We start from the raw sequence: 13,643 nt of genomic DNA, 5'->3' as shown, positions 1-13,643 counted from the left end.
ATATATAAATCTTTAAAAAACAAAACAAAACAAAAACAATGTATTCATGTCTTCTGGGTATATGCCCAGTAGTGGGAATGCTGGGTCACATGGCAAGCCTATTTCTAGTTTTATAAGAAATCTCTACACTGTTTTCCATAATGGCTGTACTAATTTACATTCCTACTGAATGTGTAACAGTGTGTAAGAGTTCCCTTTCCTTCACATCCACATCAGCATTTATTACTCCATCTTTTGGATGTCAGCCATTCTGACAGTAGTGAGGGCATATTTCATTGTGTTTTTTTTTTAATATTTATTTATTTATTTCCAAGTTAGAGTTACACAGAGAGAGAAGTAGAGGTAGAAAGAGAGAAAGGTATTCCATCCACTGGTTCACTCCCCAGTTGGTCACAACAGCCGGAGCTGTGCCTATCTAAAGCCAGGAGCCAGAAGCCAGGAGCTTCTCCCGGTTCTCCCACGTGGGTGCAGGGGCCCGAGGACTTGGGCCATCTTCTACTGCCTTCCCAGGCCATAGCAGGGAGCTGGATTAGAAGTAGAGCAGCCAGAACTCGAACCAGCACTCATGTGGGACACCGGCACTGCAGGCAGTGGCTTTACCCACTACACCACAGAGCCAGTCCCCTCATTATGGATTTGATTTACATTTCCCTGATGGATAGTGATGTTGAACATTTTTTCATATATATGTTGGCCATTTGTATTTCTTCTTTTGAGAATTGTCTGTTGAAGTCTTTTGACCATTTTTTAACTAGATTAGTTGGGGGGTTTTGTTGTTGCTATTGAGTTTTTCAGTTACTGATGTATTCTGGATATTACTCCTTTGTCACATAGGTAGTTTGCAAAATAGTAATTAAGGACCCTAGTTCCACAGTCGGGTCTGGGCTAAAATCCTAGCTGAGATACCTCTTAGCTGTGCAACTTTGGGCAAATTACATAACCTCTCAGTTCTTTCATCAGGAAAAGCTTCTAGGAGCAGAGGTTGACAAGGCCAGGAGAGTCAGCAGCAGCAGCAGCCCCTGGGAGCTTGAATGCCCTAAGACTCAGGCCTGGTGCAGATACATGTGGAGATACGTGGTCAAGAAAGTGGACGAGTGTGCAGCACTGTGCTGGAGTCACTGTGCACAAGCTTCTGCTCACCTCTTCCCAACTTCATGTTCCATGACATCATGTCAATAGCTTGAAATCAGCCACAGTGAGAATATTTACACCGTGGAAATTGGCCAACATGGCAAGTCAGGACGGCTTTTTTTCCCCCAGAGAACTGGTTATTAAACATGCACCAGCACATGGCTGTATGTGAGTGTACCTGGAAGGATACATGGCTAGGTTATGTGAGTGCTAGGAGCCTACAAAATTCCCGAAGATGCAGGAGTTGGGTGAGGAGCCAGCAAGGAGCAGGGTTCAATTCATCCATCTATCCTGCCTTTGCACCCCTCAAGGCAAAAGTCAGCAGCAGGGCACTGCCCACAGGAAAAACTCTGCCTAAGGACCAGGAACCCTGTGCATCTCCCAGTCCCCTTAACTGTATCGTCTTACATTGACCCCAGATGAATCTAGTCAGTTTCTGCAAGCACAGGTAGCATGCCCCGTTGCGGAAACAGTGACGGAATTAGTAGACTGTCTCTGGACCTTAATATGAGGTGCATCACCTGGAACCTATGTGCCTTACATCTGAGAGATAAAATGAAAATTAACTTTTATTCAACGTGAGTAAATAAATACTCCAAGTATATTGGGTACCTGGATGGCAAACCCTACTTCCTATACCTGTCACAACTGCAAAATTCTAGAAAGGATTCTACAAACTTGGCTGCGGGACTGCGGAAACAGCAGACGCCACCAAGGAGCTCCCACATGCCAAGGGAAATGTGCAGCTGATTTCAGCTAGACACTTAACAAAAAATGCCCATTCATTCATTCATTCAACATATTTAATGATGTGCTGTGTGCTACACACTGTTGAAATAAAAGCAAGCAATCCCCAGTCTCAGCCCGAGGGTAGAGGAAGGAAGCACAGACAGTGAACAGGTAGTAACAGTATAGAGAGGTAAGGCTCCCCAGGAGACACTTAGGAGCAGCTCCTAACCCAATTCAAGAAGAGGACCAGGTTGTCTACAGCTGTGGCTAACTGGGAGAAGCACAGAGGGAACCACATTAGAATTAGATGAATTTCTACCTAGGAGAACTGCTGTGCTCCAGAAGGCTACACTTGAGAAAAACCATAAAATGGCTCTGCTCTCATCTGTCTTAATAATGTTATTTGTGATGGCAAGTATTTGGTGCAGTGAGTAAGTTTCTTCCCAAATCAGAATGTTGAGCTCCAATCCCAGCTCCACTTCCAATTCTAGTTTCCTGCTAATGTACACTCTAGGAGGCAACTGGTGATGTCCCAAGTTGTTGGGTTACTGCTCCCTATATGGGAGGCTCAGATCAAGTTCCAGGATCCCAGCTTCTGCCTGGTCGGTACCTGACTGTTCTGGCTATTTGGTGAATGAACCAGCAAATGGGAGATCACTCTCTGTCTCTCTACATTTATAATTAGTTTTAATTAACAGTTATTTGTAATTTGGATAAATAGAAAGAATGCAAACTATCCAAGTGTACAAGCAGTCTCAAGGAGTGGGCAAGGCATAATATAGTATAAAAGTGTCAATCTAATCTTACTGACTAGGTTGACGGCTGATTGACAAAATGAAATAGCATATGCCTTTGCATTGGATTTTCTAATTATGTAAATACAATATGAGGACATTTCATTTATAAATGAACAGATATAAAAATATCATTTAGTTCTGTCTTCATGAAGAAATATTGGAAAGAAACCAACATAGGTATAACAATAAAATCATCGAGCACAGGGCTATTATAATGAGTCCCTGTACCTCCATGCACAGATTGGACCCTGAATGACTTGGAACCCATGCCTTATGAGGAGTGCTGATGAACAACAGAGTACCTAGGGCAGGCATTTGGCCTCGTGGTTAAGATGCCAGTTGGGTTGCCCATTTCCCATGTCAGACTGCCTGGGTTTGATATACACCTCTGGCTCCTGGCTGTAACTTTCTGCTAATGCAGACCCTGGGAAGCAGTGGTGATGACTCCAGCAATTGGACTCCTACCACCCCCATGGGAGACGTCAATTGAGTTCCCAACTCTCAACTTGTTGCAGGCATTTGGGAGTGACCAGTGAACAGGAACTTGCCATCTCTCTCCCTCTCTCTCTCTCTCTCCCCCTCTCCCTCTCCCTCTCCGCCCCCCCCCATCCACACCCTCACTTCCTCTCTCAAATTAAAAAAAAAAAAAAAAGAGTATCTAAAGAAGAGCCAGTAGAGTGCAAAAGAATCACAAGTCCAGTCATTCAAGAGATGACCAATGGAGAATACCTGGTAAGTTTAGTGAATGTGTACTAGGTGCAGATACTGTGTTAAGAAATTTATATGTCCTTTGTCACTTAATCTTCACAACAATTTTACTCTATCAGATAGGTACTGTTATTGTCTCCCTTTCTCAGAAAAGCAGTCAGCCATACTGAACTGAAATATTGCTCATGTTGCAATAACACAGTTGACCTGGCAGGGACTCAGGGTTCTCCACCCCAACACAATGTGTATGCCCCTGAGCACTTTGCTTTCTGCAAAATGATATGAAAGTACAAAAGAATGTAGGGTTGGGGCCAGCCATGGAAAGTTAATAAAAACAATAATATTCTCTCCAAAACAATCCCTCCAAAACAATAACATTCTCTCCAAAAGGCAGGGTAAATTACCATTAATACTATTAAGGACTTGAACAAGTACAGGCATGTATCCTTTATACAAAGGAATTGCAGGGGTTGTGAAGTAGAGGTGACAGCTGCTGAATTACGAAGAGAAGGGGGAGAGAGCAGGCAATCAGGATCATGGTAACTGGTTTAAATAAATCACAACCCATCACAAAGCACCGGGTCGGAGCCTATCCTTCCAGGTTCGAAGACTCTTCTCCATCGGAACAGACTGGGCCTCTGTTAGCAGGTTGTCATCCTGTCGGATGAGCTGGGTGTGTCTGCAGATGTATGTGCCATATGTACCTTCGAGATGTGCATCTAAGTTCCTTCAGCGTTAATGGTATTAAAATTCCACAGGAATGTGTCACCGATTGCTTTTTCACAAACTTAGCGGCCACTGAGGGTAAATAACACATGACTGCTGATTGGCTCAACGTCGCTGGAAAGCTGCCCTCGTGGCATTTGCAGTTTCTCCCTGGAAAATCACAACTTTGTTGTGGCTCCAAGTCAGAAGGGAAAATGATCGTCCACTGCATCGCGCAACCTCTATTTTGGTCAAAGTATGTTAGAGACTCTGAAGTTTACACTTCTCCTTTTACACTAGTGATCTGAAGTATAAATTAAGCAAGATACTCTGGCCTTTCTGGGTGTCTGGGAATCGTTTCTCCAGGAGTTTTGGAAACTTACAGCTGAGTCTCCTCCCAGCCCTATAAGGTAAGGATTCAAGTTTTTGTCTTCACTCACTTTCTCTTCAATAACACACATTTGTGTTAACGGGTATAAGGAGTAAATAAAACACCAGGAGACAAACAGAACACCATGGACTGCACAGCAACCAACGCAAACTTCAACCACAGAAGATAAATCTCGGAAGCAGAAGTTGGAGAAGCGGTTTTTAAAAATAATTATTTATTTATTTGAAAGGCAGAAAGAGAAAGAGAAGACAGATGGAGATCTCCTATGTACTGGTTCCAAATGCCCACAATAGTCAGGGTTGGGCCAGGTTGAAGCCAGGAGCCACAGACTCCATCTGGGTCTGCTACGTGGGTGACAGACCCAACCATTTGGGCCATCACTGCCGCCTCCCAGGATGTACATTAGCAGAAAGTTGGAACTGGGAGCAGAACTAGGACTTAAACCACTCCCTCCAATACGGGAAGGGGTCATCCAAGTGGTATCTTAAATGCTAGGCCAAAGGCCCGCCCCAGCCAAGTTTTTTTTTCCTTTTTCCTTTTTTTAATGGCATAAGAACATATCAAGTAACCTCACTGACTTCATGTCCAAGGTTTTGAAGACTTACTGTTCTGGTTTAATCTATTAGAAAGTATGATCTTTCCAAAGGCTAAAAAGAGGAGGAAGGGGAGGAGGAGGAGGAAGAGGAGGAAAAGAAGGATGAGGAAGAGGGGGCAAACCTTCTCAAAGGAAAGACAGTTAAGGAGGAACCCACCCATAGGCTCATCAGGTGGGTTTGGCTGCCCTGGAATGCAGTGCTGAATATTAAAACATTTCCTCCCTGGACGACCCCGCATGGCACAAGTTCAGAAAATGGGACAAAAAAACTGCTTATCTGGGGCTCTCAGGAGTGTCTGTCCTACCCCAGCAGTGCCTCTCTGCCCCGCAAAGCCAGGCAGAGAGGGAACAGCCCAGGAGAGCGCTGAGTGAGGGCTGAGTCTTGCACCAGTTCCAGGAGTCACTTCCTGGTAGGTTCGAGAAATAAAAGGAGCTCCAGAACACTTAGAGCCCTCGTGGGAGCCCAGGCTTGCAGTTTTTCACTTACTCGTTGAACAGTTGTCTGCGTGCGGCTCTGCACCAGTCCTTACGCATGGAGGCTGGAGAAGTGGAGGAGGCATAGTTCTTTCTTCCCAGTTGTTTATAGGAAACTGACCCAGAAAAAGACAATTCCAGGCTTTGAAAGGTCAAGTGGAAAATACTATGGAAATACACAGGGTGCCCCTGAGAAATGAGGCCAAAGGCAGGACATAGCCCAGACCACAGTTAACCAAGTCAACAGGGAGGGAAGGCTATTCCAGGAGTGGGGAGCCCCACGTGCCTGGAGATGAGAAGAGCGTGAGATCTGGGGAGCTACGAGTCAGGAAGACCTTGGTTAAACTTCAGTTTCACTCAGCTTCTCTTGGCCTATTCCCTCATCTGGAAAAGAAGGCTTTGCTTCCTCAGAGGGCTGCAGTCAGACCGAACGAGCAATGTGACCCATGTAATCCCACCCCTGGTGTGCAGGAAATCCGCACCTTGTCGTTCTGATTGCTTCTCTGCTCCCCAGCCCTCCCCCAACCTGAGTCCCAGGGACTCAGAACAAGGAACCAATGGCTGTATCCAAGGAGGAGCACTTTAGCAATCAGGTTAGGTGAAGGCTTAAGAGAATGGAATTTGCTACCTGTCTTGAAGCGGAGGTGGGGTCAAGGACCAGTGGCCGATACACGAGAGGCCACATGGTGGCTAAGGGCAAGTGAGGAAGAAGAGGATAGAAGCAGGGAGGATTTCGCAAAGACGAGCCGTACTTACATAAGTATTTTTCTGACAACCAGACCTAGACTGTGGAAGCTAAGAAGCCAATCCGTGACTGTACCTGTGTTTTCCTGTGAGGAAGCAGAGTGGGGTGCAGATGGAAAGAGCACAGGGAAGGCATTTGGCACGGTGGTTAAGACACCACTTGGGATACCTGCATCCCATATCAGAGCGCCTGGGTTTGAGGCCTGGCTCTGATTCTGACTTTTTATTTATTTATTTATTATTTGAAAGGTAGAGTTATAGAGAGGCAGAGAGAGAAAGAGGTCTTCCATCCACTGGTTCACTCCCCAGATGGCCACAACAGAGGGGCTGCGCCGATCTGAAGCCAGAAGCCAGGAGCTTCTGCCAGGTCTCTCACACAGTTGCAGGAGCCCAAGGACTTGGGCCATCCTCTATTGCTTTCCCAGGTCATAGCAGAGAGCTGGCTGAGAAGTGGAGCAGCCGGGACTCAAGCCAGCGCCCATTTGGGATGCCAGCACTGCAGGCAGTGGCTTTACCTGCTATACCACAACACCGGCCCCTCTGCTTCTGACTTGTAATGCACATCCCTCACAGCAGCAGGTGATGGCCCAATACTTGTGTCCCTGAAGCCCCTGCAGGTAGCCTGGATTGAAATCCAGGCTCTTGGCTTCCACCTGACCCAGCACTGACTGTTGCTGGCATCTAGGAAGTGAACCAGCAGATGGAAGCTCTCTGTTTATCTCTCTCTCTCCTCTCTGCCTTTCATGTAAATAAAAAATAAAATATTTTAATTAAATGGAATGAGCATTGGACTTAGAATGAGAACATAAGAGTTTTGCCACCAACCCTGGAACTTACCAGCTTTTTAGATCTGTCAAGTCATCAGGGCTCAATTTTTTTTTAATGTAAAAAATACCTTCCTCTTAGTGTCATGTGACAGACCAATGAGTTGATGGAAAGAGAAAGGCTTGGAAAATGGAAAAGTGAAGAGGAAACTGGGTGTTGGCATTGTGGCATAGCCAGTGACACTGGCATCTCACATCAGAGTGTAGGTACGAGTCCTGGCTGCTCCACTTCCAATCCAGCTCCCTGCTAATGTGCCTGGGAAAGCAGTGGAGGATGATCCAAGTACTTGGGCCCCTGTACCCACAGGGGAGACTAAGCTGTTTTTCCTGGTTCCTGGCTTCAGCCTGGCCCAGCCCCAGCCATCCCAGCTGTTTGGGGAGGGAACCAGCAAAACAAGTAGATGTAAAATTGGTAGCTGTGTGGAGAATTTTGTTTTTTCCAACAATTCCCTAAACACCAAACTAAGAGGAGGATAGTTCCTGAACTGTGTTTCCCAGACCTCATCTCCTCACCACCACTAAAGGGCGTGTCACACGTACACAGAAACCTGCCTCTCCCAGGAGAAGGAAGCAGTTTCCTGTCTTTGATTCCCATGCAGCTAAAAAGAGTAACCAGGGGCCAGCATTGTGCTATAACCAGTTAAGCAACCACCTGCAAAGAAAGATCCCATAAGAATCCCCACTGTTCCACTTCCAATCCAGCTCCAGCTCCCTGCTAATGGCATGGGAAGACAGCAAACCATGGTCCAAGTAGTTGGGCCCCTGCCACCCACGTGGGAGACCCAGATGAAGCTCCAGGCTCCTGGCTTTGGCTGGGCCCAGCCTTGGTCTTTGCAGCCATGAGTGAACCAGCAGATGGGAAGATTTCTCTGTGTGTGTATGTGTGTGTCTTGTAACTCTGCTTTTCAAATAAATAACTCTTTAAAAAGAAAAAGAAAAAAAAAAGAGGAACCAGTAGTTCTTCCTATGCTTCCTAAGGGGCAGTGCTTGAAATGTGTGGATGATAGATTTACAGTGACCTTCTTCTGACGGTGCTGACAGCTAGATCTTCATCTCTTACATGCACACACACAAACGTTCCAAAGGTCATTTCCTCCCAGCTGAAACACCTTGTCTAACTGTTACTTACAGAACTATAATCATTTGCAGGGCTTCCTTCTGGCTGTTCCTGCAAGATTTTCTGTGACTCATCAATAGATTTGTTTCGAAACAGCAAGCCTTTTTAACCCAATGAGGAAGAAAGAGGAAAACCGTCTCCACTCTTTGCATCTATAAAATCCCACAGCAGCAGGCATTTACCCTAGCCCTTGAGCTGCTGGTTACAACCTCTGGGTTCCACATCAGAGTGCCAGGGTGGGATTCCTGGCTTTATGCTCAATTCCAGCTTCCTGCTAATGCAGACTCCAGATGATGGCTCAAATAGTTCGCCACCTGGGAGACCCAGATTGAGTTCCCAGCTCCTGGTTTTGGCCCTGTCCAGTTTCAGCCATAGAGGGCATTTGGAGGGTGAACCAAGAGGTGGGAGCTCTCTTTCTCTCAAATTAAAAAAAAAAAAAAAAAAGGAGGCTTACTCTGCCTATACAGAATGCATATGGGCAGCACAGCTCCAAATAGCATACTGTAATTTGCTTTTGCTTTAATATGGATAAACAGAGAAATAGCTATGCAGGTTAAAAAAAAATTAGATCTTATACATGTTTTTATGAGCTTTGAAAAACAGAAATTGTACTAGAGTGCTTTGTATGGTGTTAAATTGATATATCCTTTGAATTCTTTTTGGACAGCCAAACCTTTAATTACTGATTATACATGAACAAAAACAGAAGCAATTCAAAGGTTTTATCCTTGTTAAAGAAACAGGTGATTCTCTTTAGTTATGAGCCTAAAAGCCAGCTTCCCCAAACCCTCCTATCATGGTTGAATGACCTGTTTGCAATCAGCGGTTAGCAAGATCAGCAGATAACATTTTTCCATATGAATTTTACACCACCCCAGCCTTTCCTGCAAGATGATTGACAGATAAAAGAGCTGGTCACAGAGCATCACAGAACACAGGTACAAGGGGAAAAGTTCTCTCTTTAAAATGGATTTGCAGCGTCTCAATTTCAGAACTCCTTATCAACTGACTGTAAAATTAGCACAAAATGTGCTAGCATTTCCAGATATGAGACAATAACAACAATGTATCCCCTTCAGCTTCCAGGCTATTCCCAAGCAAGGAATACCAACCAACCCTTGTGAAGATGGAATTAGTTTCCTTGTTCTGCCTTTTCTGAAAATTGTTGATTTCCAGACCAACATGAAAAAGCTGAGTCTTTTGCAATATGGAGAAATACTCAGTACTTTGTCCTTTGTTGCTTGGCAACTAAGGGCTATAAATGGATTTTATGATTATAAAGGCTCTGGAATTAATGTGAACATGTAAAAGTTGTAATAACTCCCTGGAGACAGGAGTATTTCCTTGAAAAAGAAATGTGTGGATCTAAATATGCAGCTTGTACTCATTCTTGTTTCAAAATAAATGAAGCAAGCAATTTGGTTCCTTCATACTTGCAAATAATAAAATAAAAACCAATAACGAGAATTTATTTCACTGTGTCAACATTCTATCCTTGAGTCTAACAACTCTAAGCAGTAGGCAGGCTTCTTTTTTGATTTTTGTTTTGTTTTGTTTTTTAAAGATGGATTTATTTATTTATTTGAAAGTCGGAGTTATAGTGGGAGAGCACGAGGCAGAAAGAAAGAGCTCTTCATCCACTGGTTTACGCCCCAAATGGCCAGAACAGCCCAAGCTGGGCCAATCCTGAGCCAGGAGCCTGGAACTTCATCCAGATTTCCCACATGGGTGGCAGGGGCCCAAACACTCGAGCCATCTTCTGCCACCTTCCAGGGGCATTAGTAGGAGCTGGATCCAAAGTGGAGAAGCCAGAACGTGAACCAGCACTCATACGAGATGCCGGCATTGCAGGGAGTAGCTTAACCTGCTGCACCGGCCCCTGATGTGTGTGTTCTATCACCATTTTACACGTGGAGAAACTGAAGCTCTAATAGGTTAAGTCTAAGTAAGTAATCTGAGGTCACACAACTAAAAAGCAAAGGAACAAGGATTCAAAGCTACGTCTGCCTCTGACTAGCACATCATGAAGAGTCCTATGAAATGTGCCCCTCAGCTCCTACTGTTTAAAGCTGCTGATAGTATAACCCCTGAGAGTGACACTAATTCCAGCCATCAAGTCACACAATATTCTTCTTGTGTATGACTTCCTATTGCTATGCATGATGTTTGTTTCTCACATTGCTAACACCAGACTATCAAATATTGGAATGCCATCTTGCTGAGCATTTTGACCTGAGTCTCGTTACCCAAAATGACAAGATTAACAGTTAATCATTTCTACGCCACTTCTTAGCAAAGCCAGCTGCCTAAATTCCCTTTGTAGATTTTTGTCATGCATGGAGCAGCGCTTCTGGACAGTGTTTGGATTCTTTTATCTTTGTATGCTTCCTAGTGACCTCAAACTTGGGTCTCTGTAGTTGCCTGTACTGTGAACATAAACCATTGTCTTTTTACCACCAACACCTCATCTCGTGGTGCTAGAACTGGGCTGTGCCAAAAATGCCAGATGATAATAAAGGACCACCTGCTCGCAGTCCAGAATAGCTTTACATGCCAATTTTTAAAAACAAAGAGGGGTGGGGGCTGGTGATTTTAACAGAAGCCTTACGTTCTACAACTACCCCCTTGCAACCTGCTTAGAAGACACCACATGCAGGGCTAAGAATATAGCCCCGCAGAGTCAAACAGACTTCTTGGCCAACTCAAGTCTCAGATAAAATAGCTGTGTTACCCTGGGCAAGTATCTAATTTCTCCACATCTATTTCCTCATCTGTGAAATGATGAAAAAAAATTATCTACTTGCTATTTTCATTGTGTTGTACACATTGTGCATCGACACTGCCAAAGGTCTTAGAACAATAACTAACACAAAATCAGGCAGTGGTGTCCCTAGTGATCACAGGCTATTCAGGGAGCTCTTTAGACAAACAAACATTTTTCTTAATTATGGAATACTAAGTATACTTCTTCACTGGACAATAAGAACGTGTCAGGCCCTATCCTTCACCTGACTTGTCACTCCATGAGGTAGGCATTACCCCCATTTGCTAGATGAGGAAACCATCTCAGAGGAACCCAGTCATCTGCCAAGGCAACATCTGCAATGTGCAACAGAAGTAGGATTTGAACCCAGAGCGATCTAACTCCTCTGCCACTCATCACTGGACTCAGGAGCTCTGGGTTAATGAGTGTGATGGACAGCAGTATCCCATCTCTAGAGAGGAGGCAGGCAGCCTGTTAATGACAGCATCAGATGGGAAAGATGTGGCCATCAGACAATCCCTGCTCCCATTCCCACAACCTAGGAACATCACACCTTGACTGTGTTGCCCAGTGCCTGGCCCTTACTCAAGATGGCAGCTTCCAACCCCCAACTCTTAACACCTCCTGCTGATTTCCAAGTATTGATCCTGGTGCCCAGCTCAGCGGGTGACCTGTTTTGAGTTTTGGCCTCTCTGGACTTTGGTTTCTGACCCTCTCCATCCACAGTTCACATCTCTGCCAGGTTTCCACTGAGCACCACACCACCTCCATGGCCTACCTACCAATAAAGAGCTCCTTTTAAAGAACAGAAAGTTCTCATTACAGGAAAATGCCACAACAGAGAGACTTGTAAACACAAAAACTAGCCTCGATGTGAAGGGTGCCAATCCAAAGGTTCAACCAAAATGCCGGAGAAGCACGGCAAAGTGTGCTTCCAACTTGGCCCAGGTCAGTTTTCTAGATGAAGAGGCAGGAAACAGCATCATCCCAGGAAGAAGGCAAGAACCCAAAAAGGCAAACATGTATTCAAGAAACCACGAAAAGCTCAGTGGAACTGATGTAGACATAGCAATGGTGATGATGATAACACAAGGAGATCCAAGCACAATTTTGAGCTTCACTCACCCATTGCATAACTTCAGCAATATTATACAACTTTCCCAGTTGTATAGCTACAGAACTGGGACACAAAGAGATCAAACAACTCGCTCAAGATCACACAGCTAACAAAGGGCAGGTCAAGATTAGAAATCTGACCTCAGGGCACGCTCTTAAGGCCACAGCAAGCTGCTCCTCTCTGGGAAAGTCCTCAGAGATAAGGTTCCATTGGAACCATTATCCCGAGATCAGGCAATGCAGACACTGCAGAAATGCTTCAGTCCAGGAGGATCTTAGAGATGAATGTTCAAACCAAGGGGAGGTTGCAGTTTTTAAACATTTCTGAGTTTGAAGCAACAGAATTTGGTAAATGATTAGCTGCAGACTACAGAAATCAGTGACACCGTGGTTTCTAGTTTGGAAAGAGCTATGGTTTGAAAGTGCCATCTCCAAAATTCAGATGTTGCCAATGTGACAGTATCAAGGGGTAGGGCCTTTGAGAGGAGATTAGGCCATAAGGCATCCTTGTTAATAGGATTCAGGCCCTTACACAAGGGGCTATAGGGCAGGCATTTAGTCTAATGCTGAAGATGTCACTTGAGATGCCTACATCCCATATCTGGAGTGCCTGGGTTCAAATCCTGGCTCCATTTGTGATTCCAGCTTTCAGGTAGCAGAAGATGGTCCATGTTTTTGGGTCCTAGCGACCCATGTAGGAAATCTAGATTGAGTTCCTGGCTCCCAAATGTAGCCTATGCCAGCTCTGGTTATTGCATGTATTTTGGGAAGAACAAATGGATGGGAGATCACTGTCTCTCTTTCTTTTTTCTCATCTCCCCCCACCAAATGGAAAAGAAAAGGAGGCCTCACACAGCACTCAGCCATCATGCTCCTCTGCCTTCCACTGTCTGAGGACACAAAAAGGTTTTCATCAGACACCAAGACCTTGATCTTCAACTTCCAGTCTTCAGAACTATAAGAAATAAATTTCTGTTCTTTATAAATTGGCCACTCTCAGGGTCCAGCAGCTCAAAATGGACTAATTCAGGACATGTGTGGGAGAGTGAAGGGAATACGGAAAGGGGTCAAGATTGGGATAAGAGGGACGGATTCTGCACTTCCGCTTAAGTGAGAAATTGAGAAATGTGGGGGGCATCCTGGCACACAGGAATGTACATTAAGCAGCTGTAAATATAGTCCTGGAACTTGGTGAGAGGGTTTGCGTTATGCTGATCACGTGGATCTATGGGTAAGCTCACGGCACACAAACAGAAGAGTTCCAGAAGTGGATGGGAGAAGACAAGGAAGCAGGAGAACACCTGAAGGAGCCGGAACAGAGACAGAGAAGCAGAAGCAAGCATGCTGCAGAAGCAAATGGGAGAGAGCTTCTGTGCTTAAACAGCAGGTGACAGTGACGGAGCCCAGCAAGAGCGCCAGGAGGATGGGGACTGAGCATCCCAATGTGACATAGCAACCAGGAGACATTTCAACAAGTCAAGGGGACAGAAGCCAGCTCAAACCCGGCTGAACCACTAGTGGATGGCAGAGGAGGAATGAAGACAACAG

General features: G+C 45.0%; 1 protein-coding gene and 1 long non-coding RNA gene across 4 annotated transcripts in view; one reads left to right on the top strand and one right to left on the bottom strand.

Moving 5' to 3' along the window:
• Positions 1 to 13,643, bottom strand: part of MYRFL (myelin regulatory factor like) — a 136,654-nt gene that overhangs the window by 101,906 nt on the left and 21,105 nt on the right. Inside the window, exon 1 of one of the 3 annotated variants that reach the window (XM_070052619.1) lies at positions 5,544 to 5,737. The exons of the other annotated variants lie outside the window; for them this stretch is intronic. Coding sequence (XP_069908720.1) covers positions 5,544 to 5,616 — 73 coding nt within the window. The 5' untranslated portion in view covers positions 5,617 to 5,737. Of the gene's footprint in view, positions 1 to 5,543; positions 5,738 to 13,643 lie in introns of those variants that run through there. 3 annotated transcript variants of the gene reach the window in all.
• Positions 4,342 to 9,685, top strand: LOC138844394 (uncharacterized). The gene is made up of 2 exons (XR_011380160.1): positions 4,342 to 4,480; positions 9,295 to 9,685. It is a non-coding gene; the product is annotated as an uncharacterized lncRNA (long non-coding RNA).

This window comes from Oryctolagus cuniculus, chromosome 11 (genome assembly GCF_964237555.1).
Source record: "Oryctolagus cuniculus chromosome 11, mOryCun1.1, whole genome shotgun sequence".
Classification (NCBI taxonomy): domain Eukaryota; kingdom Metazoa; phylum Chordata; class Mammalia; order Lagomorpha; family Leporidae; genus Oryctolagus; species Oryctolagus cuniculus.
Note: the sequence above shows the minus strand (reverse complement) of the source record. Positions and strands in the feature narration are given on the sequence as shown.